General features: G+C 34.0%; 2 protein-coding genes across 4 annotated transcripts in view; one reads left to right on the top strand and one right to left on the bottom strand.

Moving 5' to 3' along the window:
* Nucleotides 1-6,315, bottom strand: part of lrrc30a (leucine rich repeat containing 30a) — a 16,355-nt gene extending 10,040 nt beyond the window's left edge. Inside the window, exons 1-3 of one of the 3 annotated variants that reach the window (XM_058766089.1) lie at nt 5,660-6,315; nt 3,812-3,872; nt 1,160-1,225 (exon numbers count right to left, since the gene is read on the bottom strand). The gene's annotated coding sequence lies outside the window, so the exon portion shown is untranslated. Of the gene's footprint in view, nt 1-1,159; nt 1,226-3,811; nt 4,002-5,659 lie in introns of those variants that run through there. The other 2 variants (XM_058766090.1, XM_058766091.1) reach the window with 2 other exon arrangements.
* A 63-nt stretch (nt 6,316-6,378) lies between these two features.
* Nucleotides 6,379-23,549, top strand: part of lama1 (laminin, alpha 1) — an 80,900-nt gene continuing 63,729 nt past the window's right edge. The window contains exons 1-3 of the mRNA XM_058766072.1: nt 6,379-6,598; nt 12,295-12,465; nt 13,851-13,963. Of these exons, the coding sequence (XP_058622055.1) occupies nt 6,517-6,598; nt 12,295-12,465; nt 13,851-13,963 (366 nt within the window). The 5' untranslated portion in view covers nt 6,379-6,516. The remainder of the gene's footprint in view (nt 6,599-12,294; nt 12,466-13,850; nt 13,964-23,549) is intronic.

Genomic DNA, 23,549 nt, shown 5'->3' with positions numbered 1-23,549 from the left:
CACACTCACAGCCAGAGAGAAACACACTCACAGCCAGAGTGAAACACACACACACACACACACACACACTCACAGCCAGAGTGAAACACACTCACCAGAGTGAAACACACACACACACACACACACACACTCACTCACTCACAGCCAGAGTGAAACACACTCACCAGAGTGAAACACACACACACACACACACACACACACACACTCACAGCCAGAGTGAAACACACTCACCAGAGTGAAACACACACACACACACTCACAGCCAGAGAGAAACACACACACACGTTACACCTACACACATCTATATAATGCATACAATGTTCAAATTTCAGCTGTTACATGATTTCTGTAGTACAATCCTTTATTTTTTTTATTAATATTATTTTATTAATACTATTATTTTATTTATTTTTTGCTATATCTAGCCATGTGTTTATATAATATTGCCTTATTTATTTAGTTTCATTATTACTATTATTTTCTCTATGCTTTACTAAATGTTCAGATATTCTAAATCATTTTCTATGTTGTTTTAATGCTTTGGCAATACAAAAAGTATGTTTTTGTCATGCCAATAAAGCTTTCTGAATTGAATTGAATTGAATTGAATTAGATAGATAGATAGGTAGATAGATAGATAGATAGATAGATAGATAGATAGATAGATAGATAGATAGATAGATAGATAGATAGACAGACAGATGTTCTCGGCTGTGTGAGTGTGATCAATCAGGTCCAGGTGGTCTGGGCAACAGAAGCGGGTCTTGATGAAGCCGAACACAGCAGCCAAACGCCTGCAAATGTGCTTCAGCTGCGTCAGAGCGTCTGTGCCATTATTAGAGTTTGGAGATTGTAACTGAAGCCAGACAGAGCGCGCCGTGAGGCCGACCTGATGATGAGACCAGGGCCAAAACAGTTCAGTGTTCATCTAATAACATGGAGAGCAGCCAGTGCTGAACTTCATTCTGAGAGGAAATCATCTTCATGGCATAATTACACTCAGATCCTGCTATAATGATGCTTGCAAACAAAAAACATGTTGTTTTTATAGCAGTATGTTCAGCGTAGGACTTTTATCGTTCATTAGAGCCTGTTTTCTTCAGAATGTAAACTACTGTGGATGCAAACACTTCCTGTAAATGTGCATCGTGTGTCTCACCGCCAGCTGTTTAGTCTCTATTAGTGGAGCAGTCATAACATCAGTGTATTTCAGGGTTGCTAAGCACTGAAACACAAAATAAAACAGAGAGAAAGGAAAAACTCTGTCAGAAGAGTCCAGTTTATCAGCTGTCACTGCCCCCTGCTGGACGAACCCTCACACTGATCAGAAACATACAGTTGAGGTCAAAAGTTTACATCCCCCTTTCAGAATCTGCTAAATGTTCATTATTTTTCCAAAATAAGAGAGATCATACAAAATGCATGTTATTGTTTGTTTAGTACTGACCTGAATAAGATATTTCACATAAAATATGTTTACATATAGTCCACAAGAGAAAATAATAGTTGAATTTATAAAAATGACCCCATTCAAAAGTTTACATCCCCTTGATTCTTAATACTGTGTTGATCCCTGAATGATCCACAGCTGTGTTTTTTGTTTAGTGATAGTTGTTCATGAGTGCCTTGTTTGTTCTGAACAGTTAAACTTCCTGCTGTTCTTCAGAAAAATCCTTCAGCTTCCACAAATTCTTTGGTTTTTCAGCATTTTTGTGTATTTGAACCCTTTCCAACAATGACTGTATGATTTTGAGATCCATCTTTTCACACTGTGGACAACTGAGGGACTCATATACAACTATTACAGAAGGTTCAGACGCTCACTGATGCTCCAGAAGGAAAAACCATGCATTAAGAGCTGGGGGTGAAAACTTTTTAATTTGAAGATCAGGGTAAATTTAACTTATTTTGTCTCCTGGGAAACATGTAACTATCTTCTGTGGCCTCTGAAGGGCAGTACTAAATGAAAAAAAAAAAAAAGATATTTAGGCAAAATAAGACAAATGTACACATCTCCATTATGTTCAAAAGTTTTCACCCCCCGGCTCTTAATGCATGGTTTTTCCTTCTGTAATAGTTGTATATGACTCCCTCAGTTGTCCTCAGTGTGGAAAGATGGATCTCAAATCGTACAGTCATTGTTAGAAAGGGTTCAAATACACAAAAATGCTGGAAAACCAAAGAAAGAACAGTAACATGCATCTTGTATGATCCCTCTCATTTTGGTAAAATAATTAACATTTTGCATATTGGGAAAAGGGGATGTAAACTTTTGACCTTAACTGTAATCAATATAGAGATTCCAGTGGTGGATGAAAGCCACACTTAAGTAAAAGTACCGATATCTTACCAGAAAATGACTTTGGTAGAAGTTAAAGTTACCATTTAGAATATTACTTGAGTAAAAGTTTAAAGTATGTGATATTTATTATACTTCAGTATAAAAAGTTTTGTATAAAATGTACTTAAGAATTTAAAGTAAAAGAACAAGTAGCCTAAATGCAAAATGGAAAAGGAGCAAATAAATATTTAAGAAATGTTTATTCACAGTTTGCGCAGCAAGATTGTGTTCGGTTTTAACTTTAGCTTCCATTTTGTATCTTTAGTTAAGAATAAGATCCAGTACTTAGTCTCTTTCGTTCCAACATAAGAAAACATTTCTGGAATCTGCATCTGAAGTGGCACTTAGATGTATTTACACAGTTTAATGCAGCACAGAGTGGACATAGATGCATTTAAACTGCAGTTACAAATGCATAAATAATATTGTGTCTAAAGTGCAAGTCACTTAATGCTAACTTTAAACTTGTAAATCAATATTACAAAAAACGGCACTCGTGTGATATAGATTAACTATGATAAATCATATAAACATAACATACAATTTAGAATACCTTGAATTTTGATGATTCTTAATGCATTTTAATAGACTAAATTTAATAGACTATGCTACTTCGCTTTACTTTTTATACTGAAAGAGTGGGCATTGCCATTTTTAACTTTTTTATTTTATTTTAATTTTTTTCCAGTGTCATTCCTACTATGCTGTTTTAGTAAAAAAAAACAAAAAACAAATTTAGATTACAAGAATAAAGTCATTATATTTTGAGAATAAAGTCAAAACTACGAGAATAAAGTCCAATCAATACAAAAAAGTCTTATTAATACGAGATTAAAGGTAAATTAAAAATTAATATTTTGAGAAAAACAGGATTCTGAGAAAACGCTTCTATGTGAGAAATGGATGTGGAGGATTTAGTCAAACCTATTTTTAGGATTGGATTTAGCAACAATAAATACTAACTTTATTCTCAAAATATTACAACTTTATTCCCACATAATCTTAAATTTACTTATTTATTTTTAATGGTCCTAAAATGCTGTCGTACATTTGCTTCCAGTTATTTTAGCTGTATATTGCAAACTTGTATATGTTTTTAGACAATTTTAATATATATTTAGTAATAAACACACTGATTTGTAGTGCAAATAGTTTTACAGTTTACTGCAGTTTGCTTTTCTTTTATATATATATATATATATATATATATATATACCTATAACGGCTAATAAAGTGGAAGTCTCGCACATTCACAGAAAATAGCTTGTTCTGCATCGCAAAATAAGATGGAGAGTGCCTTTAACTGTATTCAACAAATGCAAACACAACAGAATCCTTCACAAATATTAACAAAGAACAACATAATAAGTATAACTGATGATAAAGACACTATGTGATATTAGGTGCATTTTCAGATATGACGGACTGATGTATGATGTAACCTTCAAAGACAGCAAACACACCACAGACCTTGATGAGGTCCAGCTTGAGCTCCAAGAGTTCATGTGAGGTCAGATCTCAACAGGCCAGCCTGCACATCCAGATGGTTTCCAGAAGATGGCAGCAAAACACACACGAAGAACACAAATGTAAAGATCTGCAGCTCAGATGATCATCAGTCATGAATATTGGGACAATGTATCATATTCGACTTTCTCCAATGACATTAGAGTTAAACTACAAGATATGACAAGTGAAAATAAAGAAACTATATTTGCATTTCATGAAGGAAATAAGTGATTGCAAAGTGAAAGTTGAACATTCAAGGACAGAAACCGATAATAATCGTGATAATATTATTGTATTGCACTAAAAATTGTAATTAACTCATTATTGTTAATAAGTATTCAATCATCATGCTTGAGTAAAAGTAAAGATTTCTCAGTAGCTCATGAGAAAAAAATAACTATTTATATTATTATATATCTAAAATATCTAAAAAATATATGCTAAAAACAACAGAAAACAGGAATTGAACACAGCATAACAACGCCCTGGCAACCACTCATATTTTCTTTCAGAAATGTGAAAATATTATTATTTGACTTCAACTGTTTGCTATCACAAAAACAAACTGTTCTAGATAAAGCGGAGAAGTTGTTGCATTAACAAATCTTAACGCACATAACTTCAGCTTTTCACACTGTTCATAATTATTGAGCCAATATGAATTCTTTAATAAACACAGACTAAAAATTACTGGAACAACTTCTTTTTACATTTCCCAGGGGAGATCAGACTGTAAAAAAAGAGATACATTTCACCTCGTCATAGATTCAGATAATTTGTTAAATTAAAGGGTTAGTTCACCCAAAAATGAAAATTAGCCCATGGTTTACTCACCCTCGAGGCATCCTAGATGTATATGACTTTCTTCTTTCAGACGAATCCAAGCTCTTCCAAGCTTTATAATGAAAGTGGGTGGGTGTTTCTGTTCAATAGTTCAAAAGAAGTCTAATAAAGCGCATCCATCCATAATAAAACATGCCGGCGGTGAATAAAGGCCTCCTGTAGTGAATCGATGCTTTTTTGTAAGAAAAATATCCATATTTAAAATGTTATGAACAGTTTTCTCTAACTTCTGCTAACTATCATATGCAGAAGCTAGGGCTGGGCGTTTTTTCCAATTTTATCGATTAATTCGAATTTAATGTTTTGCCACGATTTTATTTTTTACAAATCGAGGAATCTCAATTTTGAATAGAAATATTACCATGCGTTCCAGAGTTTGGCGGCGGCAACTGAAAAAGCACGATCTCCTTTATGTTTTGTACTTCTAATTCGCGACCGGTGTTTTGTTTTGCTCTCGCCTCGGCGCTTCCGAGTTTGGTATTTCTTATTGGAGCTGACGCTACGCATACGTCCTGCATTATCCGCCGGAACGCCACTCTCTCGTGAACGCGCGTACGATAGTTAGCGGAAACTAGAGAAAAGTGTTTATAATGTTAAATATGGATAGTTTTCTTACAAAAACGCATTGATTCACTACAGGAGGCCCCGGAGCCGTGTGTGAGGCACTTTTTATTATGGATGGATGCACTTTATTGGACTTCTTTTGAACTGTTGAACAAAAACACCCATTCACTGCCATTATAAAGCTTGGAAGAGCCAGGACATTTAAAAAAAAAATATAACTCCGATTGGATTTGTCTGAAAGAAGAAAGTCATATACACCTAGGATGCCTTGAGGGTGAGTAAATCATGGGCTAATTTTCATTTTCGGGTGAACTAACACTTTAATGAATCATCAGATATTTTCGCGACAGATTCAAAAAACGAATTGATCATAGGATTCGACTCCTGATTCCGATCACTGACCCCTATGCATTTTTCACAGCAGCTTTTCTCTGTTTGCAGTCGCATATGTAATGCAACAGCCTGAAAGATTTTATTATAGTGGTTTCTAATAATAATAATAATAATAAAAAAGATTTATACTCCATTAAAGTATAAAAACGTACAATAACAAAGGACGTATTTGACAATGTTTTGAAAAATGAACATGCTGGGCGTAATTTAGCTAGATATTTTTCATTATAATCACAGAGTGATTTTGAGCGCGCGTTGCTATGGAGTTGCTAGGCTAGGTCTGACTGGATTTCCCGCCGCCGCTTTGATAAGCAGTTAAGTAAGGTTCTTGAGGTAAATTGTTTACTCTACGATCTCAAGATAGGTGTGGAATAACTTTCAGTATATATAATTATATATCCATGTTATTGTTAGCAGATAAAAATGGTAAGTCTGGTCGCTTTGCGCAGTTCTCCTCAGGAGATAGTTTGAGGAGCGACGCACTGACGATTTGGGCGGAAAATAATGATCGATAATGACAGCGACGCTTATATAACAAACACCACGAATTATCTATGATAATGAAACGTCACAAAAAACGCTAAAAGCGTACTGTAAAACTGTAACTGTAACGCAAATTAAACCAAAACGACCGTCTCGTGAGCACATGGTACATTCCAGCGGGACTCCCCCCCCCCCTTCCTCTGAACTCATGGAACATTCCAGCGGGGCTCAGTGTAGCGGGACTCTGAATGAAAGAGACTTAAGTTTGAATGAGAAAGAAAGAAGGAGCAGAACCGATGGACGTCTACACAAATCTCTAATGATTTCAGCACGATTTCAGCTTCTTTAAGTAGATTATTAGTTGAGTTATTTTAGAGTGACTGATGAAGAAGATGAGGATGAAGATGCTGTGGCCGTTTGCAATGATTTTCTCCTCACTGGTTTGTGTGGAGGCTCAGCAGAGAGGTGAGATCAAATAAATAAACACAAATCTGTCCTCAGATATCAAACTACTGTGTTTTTGTTGAGATAAAACTAAATGGTGAAAAAGTAGACGGAAATATTTAAAATATAAGATTTTAGATCAGAACATCAGCATAGATTAACTAGTTTTATGCATTTACTCAGTATAACTGCTTTAAATGTTGTATTTGTTCAGATATACTGCAGGACATTCTTTATAAAATTTATTAAAACATTCCTTACAGAAAGTACTTTGTAGTCACCATGGTAAATCAACGGTACTGATACATGAAATTTCCAGAAAACATGCCCAAAAATGAGGTATTACCACGGTACATGTGCAAAACATGGTAGAACTATAATTCAGTTTTGTTAGTGATAGTAAAAGTTACAGGAATGTGATTGTAAGGCCATCCAAATCTATATTTTGCTTATTTTATAGGCATATGAAAGTCCTTCTAATAAATTAGTAATGAATTAAACATTTATCAGGGATTAGTTTGCCTTAAAGAGATAGTTCACCCAAAAATAAAAATCCTGTGATCATTTACTCTCCCTCAAGTTGTTTAAAACGTGTATGAGTTTTTTTTTTTTTTGTTGAACACAAAAGAAGATATTTTGAAGAATGTTGGGAACCAAACAGTTGACGGTAGCCATTGACTTCCATAGTTTTTTTCCTTGTACTATGGAAGTCAATGGGTACCAGCATCTGTTTGGTTGCCAACATTCTTCAAAATATCTTCTTTTATGTTAAACTGAAGAAACTCATACAGGTTTGAGAATTTTCTTGTGTGAATTATCCCTGTAAGTGTTAAATAGTAACTTTAGTACACAAAAAGGAATGATTAGTTCAGCGATCTTTACTTGCAGACGCTTCATATGATCTAATTAAATTAACATAAAGCTAATATCACATGACCAGGGGTCTCGACGTGATGCTGATAGTATTTGCGTAGATTTGCCACATTAACGAGATTTCTCACCTGCAGGTTTAACACATTTAACACATGAGGTCAGGAAGCCGCTAATGTAGTTTTAGCTGTGACCCATAAAAGCAGCGAGTGTCTGCTTACACCTCAGTCCTGTGAAGAGAACAGGAAGATGAAATGTTATAGGCTGAACTTTCATCTGAGTCATGTGTGTGTGTGTGTGTGTGTGTGTGTGTGTGTTCTTTGTGTTTATTCCAGCTGAATGTATGCGAATGAGCGCGGGTCACATGAGAGCTCTGTACCGCTCCATTAACAGATAATCCTGGATATTTAGTCCTAGTGGGTTAGTTAACTGAACATAAAAGCCTCTCAGTGTGACGTTTTCTCATGAATAACTTGTGGCCGTTTGTGTTCCATAAACTTTGATGGACTTTCAGTTCCAGAGCAGATCAGCTGATGAAAGGGAATAATTTCACACTGCAGGGAATTACACTATTATATATATATATATTTTGATGAGGTTAAAAAATAACAAAAAAATACAACTAACTAACACAATACAACACAATAAAAACATGATAACATAATAAAAATATGATTTTTAAAAATTGTAAAAATGAAGTTATCTGTTTTGCAAATAAACTCTTATATAGATATATATATATATGTATATATATATATATATATATAGATAGATAGATAGATAAAAATTTATGGTCGTATAAATGTTAATAAAACTATAAAATATATGTATTAAAATATAAAATGTGTGTGTGTGTATATATATATATATAATTTTTTTTATTATTATTCACAGTATTTATTTATGGATGAATACATTTTAAAAATAAATTATAAAATCTATATGTAATAAATATTAAATATATTGTAATACATTCATTGAAAAATAATGAGGAACCATTGACTAAGAAATTCATAGTAGCCTAAATTTCACAAATAATTACAAAGAAATGGCAAGTAACACGTTGAATTAAACATATTTTAAAGTAGAAAGACTACGAGTATTTTCTTGTAAAACATGCTCCAATAATCTTCAAAAAAACATTTTTACAGTGTAAATGTATTGTAATATATTTAGTCTTGAAGCAGCATCTGTAGCTCCAGATGTCTTTATCAGCTTCATCCGTCTGTAAGTGTTTTATCTCCAATCAGTCGTTTATCTCTGAAGGCGTTTCACGCTGAATTGACTGAATCACATTGTGAGGTTCTTATCAGCTCCACTTACATCTGATTACAGTCTGTTCAGATGCAAATGCAGACGATCTTCTCATCTGTCCTGGAGCTTCTTCATCCAGACGCTTTGATTAGCTCTCAGCTGATCTCATCAGCAATGCATGCAGAACTTCACATGCTAGACTTATCTGGAGTTCATTTTTTGGAGATGTTTTACCTCCCATCCTTGTTCTGTGATGATGGTTAACTCTTCCAGAGCTCTTTCACCTTCAAAAATATTCTTAGATCAATGAGAAACTGAACTATTCCCTTATTTGTTTGCTTGTTTTCCAAACTCGACTGAAAGCCACCCAGAAAGAGTCGTTTGGGTCTGAGACGTCAATCATGATGAGCTGCTGTTGTGTAAACGCACAGTAAACTCTGACCCCAGCTTTCACACCAAATGAGGCTGTAAGCTGCTCTCAGACGCTGGAAAATTACCTTCTTCAGCTAAAACATGCTCCTCTAAAGCTTACGGGTAAATCTGACCTCTGTGTGGAGAGTTAAAGCTAATACGGTCTGCTCTGAAAAACATTGGTATGAGATTTATTTTGAAACAAATTTCACTCAGAAATTGCTTGTGAATCAGTGTTAATTGTCGACGAAGACGCAAAATATTCGTCAACGAACCTTTTTTCTGTGACTAAGACGAGACGTTGACGAGCTAAAATTAATATCTGATGATAAAAACTATGACGAAATTTATGCCGCGTCTTCATTAACAAGACGAGACGGGACTAAAATGTTATTTGAGGACTACCGGATATTCAAAATACATCCTATAGGCTAAGTTAACTGTATTGTCTTTCAAAATGTTCTCGGTGCTCAAATACACACACAGCAGTCCTGTGTCTGTCGTGTAGAGTCAGAGTATCTCACGTAAATACAGTCGGTTATGGCTTATGTGAGCGTAAACAGGCGGGTGAAAACTGAATGTGTGTCAGTATTGCATGCATGCCTTCCGTCTTAAAGGGACAGCATTCCTATCCGTGTCATAAATGTTAACCAACAAAAGATGTTAAATAAATGTATAATTAAGTAAAGCTACTGTATCTGAAAAATGACTTTAATTTGTATCTCTACCAAAAAAAGAAAATTTATCCCAGTTTTTCCAAATTCAATCCTTGATTCAAATTTCTCATAAGCTTAATTGATTTGGTCTAAAGAGAGAAGAATTGATGCCTATTTTTGTTTGAATACTACATATAAAATAGCTACCAAAATAAATGTTGCTAACGGGCCTTTGACTAAAAGTAATGACTAAAAGTTGACAAAAATACAATGAATTTTTGTGAAAGACTCAAATGACTAAAATGTGACTAAGACTATTAACACTGTTGTGAATTTTGCAAATAATTACAGAGAAACTGCAAATAATGCATTGATTAAACGTGCAGTTTTGAAGTCGAAAGATTGAAATTGCATTTCCTATTAAACACTCCAGTAATCTTCCAGTAAACCAAATATATATATATTTTTGGTTTGACACATATATATATATACATACACACACAGAGTCAAACCAAAAATTAATCACACACCAGATATATAATTTTTGATATTTTTTACTAGTGGTGCAGGACACTATAGTTCATAAATGTAAAAAATAAAGTGAACTGTGACATATTATACCCAAAAAGTCTTCATACAGTGGACTATCAGTAAAATTTGGTATCAAAAATGATTCACACACTTTGTCTTGAGCATGTTTTGCTGAAGTGTTTTTTCATAAAAGTGAAATACTCATAGTAGTGTTAGAAACATCTCATTTATTTCCAATACAATTTCTTAATGGGATCAATGCATGAAGATGTCGAGTTCTCGCCGACAGATGTGTTTGTTATAAGACTCAGCGATTGAGTCTCAGATGCGATCCGAGGCGTCGTCGGCTCTCAGCGCGTCTGTGACATGCAAACGCAGCCAGATGTGCCGCAGCGGTCACATAATGACTTCAGTCATCAGAGTCTCTTTATCTGCAGAGCGTTTGAAGTTTCTGTGTGCTGAGCTCCGCTGGAGTCCATTCAGACCTCAGACTCCCCCGAGATACAGACCGGAGTCTGAAACACGTCTGCTGCAGTGTGACTCAAGCTGCTTTATCTGATATCAATTATTAGTGGAGTTTGTGAAGTCAGACAGATACTACTGTAACTTCAATAAAAAATATGTTTTTGTATAGGCTCGTTTTCATATTATTTTAAAGTTTTAGTATTTTTAGGCCATTTTTATTAGTAATTGTTTTAAAATATGTCTATAGTTTTTATTAATTTTGTTTCAGTTTTAATTTTAGTACATCAACTTAAACCAAATGAGATCCTGTTGAATTATTATTAGTTATTTTTTTTTAGTTCTTTTTTAATATTTTGTATTCGTTTTTAAAAAAATATATATTTTCATTTTAGTTTAAGTTTTAGTCATTTTGTGGTGTGTTTTATTATACATTTTTTATTAATTTTGAATGTATATATGGTTTTTATTCATTTTTGTTTTAATTTGAGTTATTTTAGTGCGTCAACTTAAACTAAATTAGATACTATTAAAGTTTAAGAGATACTATTATAGTTTTTAAAAATATTTTGGATTAGTTTTTTGTATTATATTTTTTATTTTAGTTAAAGTTTTAGTGATTTTGTTGTGCTTTTGTCACATTATTATTTTCTTTTCTTTTATTTATTTTTATAAATATGTCCATTGTTTTTATTTTTAGTAGATCAACTTAAACTAAATGAGATACTATTAAAGTTTGAGAAATACTTTTATAGTTTTTAATATTTTGTATGTTTTATTTTGTATTTTGTTTTAATTTTAGTGAAAGTTTTAGTAATTTTGTTGTGCTTTTTTGACTTTTTTTTTTTTTTTTTAAATGTCGTTATAGTTTTTATTCATTTTTATTTCAATTTTAGTTTTAGTTATTTTAGTACTTCAACATTACACGAAAATGAGAAATGTTACTTTTGTGAATAGCTAAAATAAGTTTAAGTTTTTTAATACTTTATTCATATCACTTAACTTTTTTTCCAAGTAACAAAAATGTTTTTTAATGGTTGTAGTTTTAGATTTAGTTAACTATAATAACCCTAAAAATGAAGTATCCAGTAATAACTAATATACATATTAAAGTAGTAAAATAATTAGCATTAAAGTTGAGTTTGTTCATCTTCCTGCAGCGTTACTTTACTAAATGATCAAATGCATGATGAGTTTGTAGTTGAACAAAACTCCCAGCACTGATTTTGCTCTAAAGCTCACGTTGACCTCATGAGTTGCTGGAGGGAAGAAGATCCTCTTCATCTTCTCGGTTCCCTCTCATTGAGCTCTTTGCTGTCAGTAATGATGCTTATCTCCTCACACCAAAGGCCAGCTTTGGTCAATTGTCCAAGACATAGTGATTTGTGTCATGAATAGCGGCACACAGACACATGGGCGGATGGATGGATTGATGTCGCTCTTCAAAGAAAGAAAGAGAAAATGCAGTAGAGCAGTTCAGAGCAAAGGCCTCTTCAATGCTTTTGTTAAACAGCTCTTCATCTGTCATTCCAGGTCTGTTTCCTGCAATCCTGAACCTGGCCAGCAATGCCGAAATCACCACAAACGCCACCTGTGGCGACCCGGTTCCCGAGATGTACTGTAAACTGGTGGAGCACGTTCCTGGAAGACGAATCCGTAACCCTCAGTGTCGGATCTGTGATGCAAACAGCCAGAATCCCAAAGGTAACCAGATTTGCCCTGAAACTCTTAGGAGTAGTTCACTTCCAGAATAATAATTTCCTGATAATTTACTCACCCCCATGTCATCCCAGATGTTCATGTCTGTCTTTATTCAGTCGACAAGAAAGGTTTTTGAGGAAAACATTCCAGGAATTTTCTCCGTATAGTGGACTTCAATGGGGATCAAAGGTTAAAAATGCAGTTTCAGTGCAGCTTCAAAGGGCTCTACACGATCCCAGCCGAGGAATAAGGGTTCATAAAAAGCATGCATTTTAAGGTTAGACTTTAAATTTTGATGTTAAATCCACTATTGAATATTAATGATCTACAGTCTATACACAGTATTAAGTTCAATTACATAAGAAGTAACTGTAATTAAATTACAGAAAAAATAAGAGTAATCCCTTACTTTACTTTTTCAAGGGAAAAGTAATTAAATTACAGTAACTAATTGCTTTACACTCAAAACTCACGTGTGCGTGATTACGTAATGCGTGAGGTCGAGCTATTGCAAGTCGAGCATTTGTGGTTAAAAAGTGTATAAATTTTAATAATTTTTTAGAAAATGACGGATCGTTTGGCTTGATAAGCCCCTTATTCCTCGGCTGGGATCGTGTAGAGTCCTTTGAAACTGCATTTTTAACCTTCACTCCTTTGATCACCTTTGAAGGAGCAAATCCTGTTTTCCTCAAAAACCTTAATTTGTTTTCGACTGAAGAAAGAAAGACATGAACATCTGGGATGACACGGGGGTGAGTAAATTATCGGGAATTTTTTATTCTGGAAGTGAACTAATCCTTTAAACTTCAGATTTATTGGTAAAACTTTACATTAAGGTCCCATTACTTAATGCATTAACTAACAACGAGCAATACATTTGTTACAGTGTTTATTAATTTGTCTAAACATTCATTGTTTAGCTCAACTTTAAACAAATGTAATATTGTGTCTAAAATGTAAGTCACTTAATGCTAACTTTTAAACTTGTAAATCAATATTACATTTATTATCATGCTGATATCTGGAGAAAAAACAGCACTCGTGTGATATAGATTAACTATATAAAATCATATAAATATAATAGACAATTTAGAATAGCTCAGATCCATTACATAATATTAACAGATACAATTTTTGATTTTAGTAATGCATTAGTAATTGCAAAAATTAACTAAGATTAAGAAATCTTTTTTTCCATTGTTAGTTCATGTTAGTTAATGTAGTTAACTAATACAGTAACGTGTTTCTGATTTATCTTTAGTATCAGACATCTGTACTGACATGACATGCTGAGACAAGTTAATTCCTACCTGATTTATGATGCATCAGTATCTATTTATTCTTGAACATTGGCAGTTGTTTTTATTTCACTTTATTCTGTTTAACAGAGCAGCATCCCATTACTAATGCCATCGACGGCACCAACCAGTGGTGGCAGAGCCCTGGCATCAAGAACGGCCGTCAGTTCCACTGGGTCACCATCACTCTGGACTTACGACAGGTAGGACTCGTGTGAAGCGGCGGTGTGATGTTTGTGTGCCCGTTTGATGTTCAGAGCTGCTATCAAACACACGTGACGCTCGTCTCAATATGTGAGCAAACTTCATCTCCAGAGCTGCTCTGAGTCTTTTCATTCATTTGCTTCGTTTGAGAAAAACTACCGTCAAACACACACTGAAACTCAAAGATCTGCACTACAAACCACGGAAATAAAAGTTCAACTTGAAGAACTTATGACAGAAATACATTACTATTATATACTAAAATGTAATTTTTAAAGTAATATATTTATATATATACATACATGTTTTAATGTATACAGTTCTGATGTGCCGCATCTTATTTGACAAAAAAATTTTTTTTTAAAAGATTGATTAAATTGTTAACAAACTGACAAAATAAAAGTTCAGTTTAACTTGAAGACCTTATGACGGAAATGCATTACTGTTTACTATTATATACTAAAATGTAATTCTTAAAGTAATAATACATATATAGAGAGAGATAGATAGATATTTTTTTCGTTCACGTTTTAATGAACACCGTTCTGTTGTGCAGCATCTTATTTAACAAAAAATAAAAACAATGTCTTGATGTAAATTATTTTTATTTGATTACACTTTACATTGTAAAGTTTTGTCAATTAATTTCATTAGACACCATTTTTTGATGATAAATTAGCATGAAATCATAAAACACAGAATGCGGGAAAAATTAAATTTAGGGAAATTTAGCGAAAATAAAACAGATTTTATAGCATCCGAAATATAGAAGGTAGCTTATTCTGTGGACTTTGATTGTGAACTGACAAGTTCTGTTTACATCCATTGTTACAGTCTGACAAACATGGAAAGCGTTTTCTTCCCCATTAATGCTAAACAAATATTGTGATGAATATCAATATCGTATGATATGGAAATAATACTGTAGTGATAATATTTTTGACCATATCGCCCAGCCCTACCTCTCACTCATTAGCCGCTATAGGTAAATAACTTGAAGAATAAGAAAGGTGCGTCACAGTTTGCGTACTTATGCATTAATCTAGTCTATTTTGTGTAAGTATTTATAGTGTTGCAGACTTGACTTTGGTGAGATCTCAAGCCGTGCTGGTTTAATCTCAGCGGAGGGCCGTTTCCAGCAAGATGAAGCTGGTTTTACGTTCCCCTCCTCCTCTGTCATTGTCGTTAAGATGAATGCTGTGCTAATTGTACACTAGCTGCTTGTTTCCTGCGTGTGTGAATGGAGGAGCGGTGAGGAGGTGTTCAGGAGCGTTTAGAGCCCTTCAGGGGCCGCCGAACACAAGTGTGTTTGTCTAGAGACTATTCCCAAAACTAGAAACAATCCACTGCATTCCAGCACTGATAATACGCACAACTATTCCACATGAGCCCACTAACACACACAGGACTACCCATGATCCTCTGCAGTCTGTGTCACACACACTCCGTGAAGTAAACATTAACTCAAATAAAATAAAATATAAAACCCTTAAATGTATTTTATTTCTGAGACTTTTCAAGGTAACATTTTCAATAAATAATAATAATAATAAATACTATATAGACATTTTTTTAAATAGTAAAGAAAAAAAAATAATAAATGCTATATTGACACATTGCATACTGCAACTAAAAGTAAAGAAAATTGTACTAATAAACATTAATAAATATGTTGACAAATCACATAAAATAACAAAAAATAAATAAACTAAAACTAATAAATAAAAAATACTATATAAAAAACACAACAAAATTACTAAAACTTTAAGTAAAAATTAAAACAGAAAATATTAAAATAAAATCTAATTCAGAATATAAAGAAAACTTGCATGGATGCAGATGTCATAATTTATTTTAGTATCATAGATATGCTGTTATAGTGTTTTTAATATTTTATAGAGTATTTATTTATGGGTTTTTTTGTTTTAATTTTAATTTTAGTTTTTTGTTTTCGACCTCCACTTTATTAGTACATATTTTTAGTAGTTTTTTTCTCTGTATAGTTTTTATTCATTTTATTCCAGTTTAAGTTATTTTAGTACATCAAGTTAGGTCAGGGTTAGATGAAACTTTAAAAAAATATTATTTTGGTTAACATTTTATAATTTATTTTGGTTAACATTTTATTTCAAGTAAGGTCATTCTTTTAATTTAATTTTTGCTTTAGTTTTAGTTAAATATAATTTAATATATACACTTGCAAAAAAGTTTTTTGGAGATGATAAAAATACATTTAATCTATCTGCTAAATTATTATTGTATTTTTCATATTTTAATATCTGAAGTCTCAAATACATGTGCAACAATATTAGCAGTGCCAAAAAGCTTGAGACCATTTGAAACCACAGAAATCTGAATAACCACAAAGTTCCCCAGCGTAAACGTTTAAGTGTCTGAAGCTCAGCGTTCCAGTAAATAATCCGCCGGTGTGGCAGTGATTCTGGAGTTTGTGGCTCTGACCGCAGGCGTGTTTTTATGCTGTCGTCTGGAGTGAGGATGAGTCAGGCCTTTGTCTGCGTTCACTGAGGGCCGCGGGGGGAAGGGAAGCACACACATAAAGCAGGACCGACCCCGACGGGGCCCCAGGCCTTCAGTGCAGGATTACACATGCTAATGGACCCCTACACAGACACACACACACACACATACCTGGAGGGGATGGCTGGGCCGCTGGAGTTCAGGTGAGCTCTTAACAGCGACCACAAGGCATAGTTGAGCACTTAACTCTTTCCCTGCTAAACACAGACTTTTCTGTGTTTCCATGTTTTCACTGTTATGAATGTGAATGAATGAATATGAATACTTTTATTGTAATTTGTCCAAGAGTCCAAACTAATTTTTTTTTTGTCTCTCATTCCAAAAAAAGTGCTCACACCCACTTACATTAAAAACCATTGCACAAAACTCATAAAAAAAAAAACAAAAAAAAAAAACGCAAGTGCAAATACTAATAAATACGCGAAACCATTTCTTCACAAAAATACGCTAGGGGGGCGCTATTACGCATCTCCTGAATGAGTCTAAAATCACTCGATCAAAAACACAGACGAGGAAGACGCAGAAACCAGCGATCTCATATGTAAGCATATGCATATGAAAAATAATGTTATCATCAACACTAACCGCATATAAATGAAAACTGACTAATGTTACAGAGTGAAATGTGGATCCAGAAAGTGTTAACGGCCTGTGTAAGCTTTGGGATACTGATGGAAGCCATCTACTGCATCTTTGCTTTGATAATATTACCTAATATGATACAGATGTAGTATTTGATAAAAATGCGATTTTCTCAGCTTTTTGCTCAAAATGTTGCTTTTTTATGAAACCTACCTACATTCAAGTGTTGATAAAAAAATACAGCTTGAAGCTAGAATAAAACAGATTTTTTTTGTTTCAAAGTTGAAGGTCTGATCTTTATTTTGATGTATTGCATGTTCAGATATTCATGCAACAAAATATTCTGGGGGCCTTGAAATTGTAGTGAAATTTAGCAAAAATGCTGGCGTTGGCTGGCAACTTTTTTTCAAAAACGCTGGCGGGGAAAGAGTTAATGCCTGAACGTTATTCATCAAATGAAATAGAAGTGAAAAGAAAGATGCACAAACACACTTTACAATCAAATAATTTGACAAAAAGAGGTTTGATCTGTTTGAAAGGCTAAAACAGTAGATGTAGTGTTGAACATGAAGACAGTTTTGTGGTTATTTGATTTCCACACTGTCGTATTATATTGTCTAAAGTCTTAAAAAAGGTGCAACAATATTAGCAATGCAAAAAAATTTTTTTACACATCAATAATAATAATAATATAGCAGACAATGTTTAAATTATTAAAATAATTTGTAGCATCTCTCACACATTTTTGTTTTGGTATAAAAGATTAATCATTTATTTTATCCTAAGTGTCTGCTTAATAATTATAATTTTATTTTTCATATTCTTTGAATTTCATGGCGTGTTTTAATGTCCAAGTCTCAAATACAGGTGTAACGATATTAGCAATGCCAAAAAATTGTATTAACATGAATAACAATAATAAAGCAGATTAAATATTAAATGCATTAAAGCACATTAATACAGTAGTTTCTATGTTGCATGTTAAAATTAAGTATGTTCATATAATTTATTAAAAATTATATTTATTACTAATTTCTGGTCTCTAATGTCACTGAAAGGAATTGCAGAAATGACTGTTTTCAAACAGGTTTCCTGAATGCTCTTCCTGCTTGTCATTGGTCAGTCAAACAGATTGACTTTGGTTAAACAAATACAAACTTGGCAAGTTTGTATTTGTAATGAATAATTTAGTTCAGATATATTTTCGTTTTTCTGACACGCTACACAAAGCAAAGTCAGCAGTCTGTTTGACGGCAGTATTCGTGTGTGTGTGTGTGTGTGTGTGTGTGAGGACCAACACAGCTGTTGAAGGTGTTTGAACAGCAGACGGTGTGTGTTTATGCTGTCTGGGGGGCCGCAGGCGATAACGGCCCCAAATGGCTCTTTGACTTGTGTTTATTTGGTCAGGTTGTGTTAACGGGATCATGAGACAGCTGATTTCCTCTGATGTGAATCTGGTGGGATTTGACTAATATAAAAAGTAGTGCTGTCTAGTGTTGTCAAAAGACCCGGTACTTCGGTGCCAAGTCGGTACTAAAAAAATGAAAACGTCACGGTACCAGGTTTTTTTAAGTACCGGTGGTACCGAGTACCCGGTCAACCCGGTTCTTGACGCGTACGGACCTATGATTTCCGCGATGCAGAAAACGCGGACGGAATCTCGGAATCCAGTTATAAAAGCGGAATTTACAGTTTAACAAGGAATGTCACAGAATTTGTCAAAGTTTGGATGAATTAATCAAAAGTAGGTCATTACACTTAAATCAAATCGCGACATGGACTAGTATCTGTAAATATTAAGCCGCAAAAGTCGATTCAGATATGAATCCCGCATGTTCTGCGAGTCTCTGTGTGAATGAATGGCAGAGACGCGTGTTTTAAAAAAAAATTGTTTTACTACATACACTGAAGCGCGCAACGCTTGCGGTGATTTCAGCATCTGCCGTCTCAATGAGGACATAAATACATAAACAACATCTACAGAACTGCTCTGAGAGTCACTTCACGAGCATTTTACCGTTTCATTGAGTAAAATCAGCGTCATATCATATAGCTACACACAGAAATAAAGGTATTCATGGCAACCCGTCAAAATAAAAGTTTATCTTAAAGACATTGTGCCAGAAATATATTACTATTATTTAGTAGAATGTATTTGATAGCCTACTATTACTACTGTTGAAAAAAATTCATATTTATTTTTAAAGAAATAAATCACACAATATTTCTTCCATATTTTAATTTTAATAGTAGATCCCCTTTAATTACCAAAAAAATTAAATGTGTTTAAATTTCATTAATTAAAAGAGAAATTAAATTTGGGTGAAACTTTACTGTTTACTGTTTTTCATACTTTTATTACTTGCGGAAAAACTTATTTAAATAAGTGTAAAGAATGGCATTGATTTTTGTACATTTTATTTTTGTTTGACTTTATTATTAAAAATAGTGTGTTTTTTAATTAGCATGTGATACCGAAAGTGGTACCGAGAACCGTGGATTATCACTGGTATCGGTACCGAATACTGAAATTTTGGTACCGTGACAACACTAGTGCTGTCAAACGATTGATCGCGATTAATCGCATCCAAAATAAAAGTTTTTGCTCACATAATATACATGTGTACTGTGTATATTTATTCTGAATATATAAACAAAAACACATGCATGAATATATTTAAAGGGGTGGTTGACTGTTTTTTTTTTCTAGGCTTGATTGTGTTTATGGGATGCAGTCTAACATGTGTTCATGCTTCGTTTTTAAAAAAATGCATTATTTTTCACATAATTTACCTTTATACCGCTCTGTCCCTTCTCTGATAAACACCCCGATTATTTCCTGGTTTTATGAAGCCCCTCCCTCAGAAATACGCGATGGGCTCTGATTGGTTAGCTGGCTCAGTGTGTTGTGATTGGCTAAACCGCCTCTAGTGCGCGTCTGAACGTCCCGGCCCTCAGCTCAGCAGCATGTGCTCCGGTTGTATTGTAAACAATGGCGTCGTCAATATTGCTTATTAGTTTGAGCCCGATTGAGATGCAGAGGATATTAGTGAAGAGGATCCGCAGAACCTGTGCAAGCACGGCTCTTAATGGTATGTTAGTTTGTTGTTGTCTCATACTTTTAGATACGCTGTTATAAGAAGATAAGACGATATCTCGAACTTTGCAGATGTTGTTTATGCTCAAACAGCAACATTACACACTAACTAACGTTAAAAAAGTGAAAGAAAAATGTATAATGTTTATATATTAAATAAATTTATATAGAATATAAATATGAATCCCGCCAATACATATTTCGCAATAATGTGCTTTATATGGAGAGGCGCGTCTTATGTACACTCTTTGCAAATGTCAGCGTGTTCGTTTTGTTTTCATCTGCATGGGTTTGAAAATCATATTTCACTGGTTTCATGTCATGGAGAATTCAATATGAATATTTACAAAGCTGGAATGCTGCACTTTGCAACAATAAAACTACAACTTTTTGTGAGAAGCAGCAGCGGTCGTCCAGAAGTGAGCAGAGAAAAGGTTCTCCTCTCAGAAAACGTACAATTAAAGATGATTTTAGATGTTTAATTACTATCTGGAGCATCGGGGTCACTAGACGAGGGCTTAATGAAATGTGACATTTTTCACTTCTTTTGCCTGTAGCTCAAAATTAGACCTTGTGCATTCACACTCATTTTGTTTTTGCACTGCTCACATATAGTAACAAGGAGTAGGAATGATGTGATTTATCTGAAAGTCATTCAGTCTGTTGCTGTTTGAATTATCCAGATGCCCTTGAGTTTGTCCAGACGACACATTGTGTTATTTTTTTCAGGAACTGATGTCACAGAAAACCATGATTATTTTGTCTAATGTGAAGTTTGGACTCATGATAAAGCATTAAAATGAACTGAAAATTCTCTGAACATGTTTGAGCGAAAAACTCTTCTCAAAGAGTACATGTGGTACTTTTTAAAAGAGTAATTTGGAATCAAATTTTTTTTTTTTTTTTAATATCAGCGATTCCCCAACGTTTAGTCAGTCGAGCCCCTTTGACATAATATATTTACTTGAAGTACCAGGGTTATAATAGTTGACTAAAACCATAAAAGCATTTTCATCACTTGAAATAAAGTATATGTTAACTAAAATAATAAAATATAAAAAATTTAACTCTTTTTTTTTTTTAATTTCAACTAGATGCCAAAGTGACATTTCTCATTTTCATTTAATTTAACTAAAATAAAATAACATGCTAAAACTTAACTAAAATTAAAACGAATGACTGATTTAAAATGACAAAAACTATAATAGTGTCTGAATGATAATAAAATAAGATTTTTAAAGTAAATGTTAACTAAAATAATAAAATGTATAAAAAAAAGAAACACTTTTTATTTCAACTAGATGCCAAAGTGACATTTCTCATTTTCATTTAACTAAAATTAAATACTAAAACTTAACTAAAAATAAAATGAATGTCTGATTTAAAATGACAAAAACTGTAATAGTGTCTGAATGATAATAAAATAAGATTTCTCTCATTGTACAGTACATCCTGTTGCACTCATAAATATGCCACATTATGTAGGTAAATGATTAGCGAACAATTTCATGTTGACTGTAAACCTTAATCAAGAAATCAACATAGAGATCAACTTCTGCCCTTATTAAAATCCAGCAGTTGTTGTTGTTTTCTCTAGCAACCATCCCATAATTCTGCAGTGGTGTAACCTGTGATTATCACAGCTGTGTGAAAGTACTTCAGCGTGTCGGTGAATGCTGCTCTGATCTTCAGTGAACATCAGCCTGTGATCCGCTGGTGTCTTCACTCGCTCTTCATTGCTGGGATTCCGGAAATCTCTTGAACGCAGATCAAATGCATGAAGATGAACTCTGTCATTACATTCAGAGATGTGTGTTTGTGTGCGTCCTCATCTGTACATTGCTAAGCATCCAGTAAACACAGACAAACACACACATCAGGGTTAGAAAAGACCACCAGAAGAGACAATCATGATGCACATACTTTGTTTATTTATTTTTATTTTAGTGTTTATATTTATTTTCATTTTTAGTAAGAACATTTTTGGAAATAGTTTTCTTTTTAAATTTCAGCATTAGTTTAATTTCCTATGGAAGTTCCACCACGAAAAAATTCATGCTTTCGTAAGTCATAATTGTGACATTAAAAGTCAAAATTTGGAGCTGATTTGAAAAAATGTCTAAGTATGACATACTAAATCATAATTATGAGATAAGTTGAAATTGACATACTAAGCCGGAATGGACTTAAAAACTCCAAATTATGACATAACTCGAAATTATGACATACTAAGGACTAAACTATGTACTAAACCGAAACTGACTTTAAAAGTCAAAATTTACATAAGTTAGATTATGAGATACTAACTCAAAATTGTGATCAGAATTATAATCCTATATTGTCATCCTAATCATAACCCAACCCAAGATGGCGGCGCCAGTGTTTACACGTTTGTCTGTGTAATTTCCCTGTGTTTATGTTTTTTTGCTAAACGGGTTACCTGATTTGGAAAATTTTCATCCTGTGTCTCAGAACTGTGTTTACAAACTTTATCGTAAACAATAATATAGCGCATTTTATCAACGAAAATAAGCTGGTCTGGCTACAACAACAATATGAGGCTACCAGTTTACCTGCTGCTCGCAGTGCTCGCTTATGTGCTGAGCTCACGGACTGTAAATACTCTGGGATCATCTGGCGATGGATTGTTTGCTTCTTCCCGGATTGTTCTCCCAAATTCTGTGACTATGCTGTTTGATGCCGATGGCTTTACATCAGTCCTCATGGCTTCATCGGTCTGCACCCTGCATGGCTATGGACTTTACAATTGGGCAGAAGTACGGCGGTTCCAGTTTAACAACTGCAGGCGTCATCATCGAGTCGGCAACAGTCGCCCGGCAAGATCAGTTTGGATTATTCTACTCCTGTTCCTTTCAGGTAATGTCCATCCAAACCCAGGCCCAAAACTGCTTGAACTTCTGAGCCCTGACGATTTAAAAGATAGCAGTGGTTTGCGTTTTATTCATGTCAACGACGCAGCCTGATTAATAAAATCGATGCTATTCGTCTGTGGGCTAAACTGACAGAAAGTGACGTAATCGTCTTGTCAGAAACATGGCTCAAACCATCAATCACGAGCAATATGATTCATATCGAAGGGTATAATCTCTTCAGGACGGATCGTATGGGTAAAGGAGGGGAGTAGCTGTGTATGTTAAGGCATCGTTGGAATGTTGTTCCATTGAATCAATAACAAAGCCAAAATTCTTTGAATTATGTGCCATTAAATTAAATCTCCCCAATGGCGCTTTTCTGACTGTGGTAGGATGTTACCGCCCACCTTCGGCTGCAGCTGGAGCAACTGCTTTACTGTCTGACTTTTGCATAAACTGTCCAATGAGTATATTCTTCTAGGAGATCTGAATTGG

The sequence above is a fragment of the Onychostoma macrolepis genome, chromosome 24 (genome assembly GCF_012432095.1).
Source record: "Onychostoma macrolepis isolate SWU-2019 chromosome 24, ASM1243209v1, whole genome shotgun sequence".
In the NCBI taxonomy this organism is placed as follows: Eukaryota; Metazoa; Chordata; class Actinopteri; order Cypriniformes; family Cyprinidae; genus Onychostoma; species Onychostoma macrolepis.
This window is presented reverse-complemented; position numbering and strand designations above follow the sequence as displayed.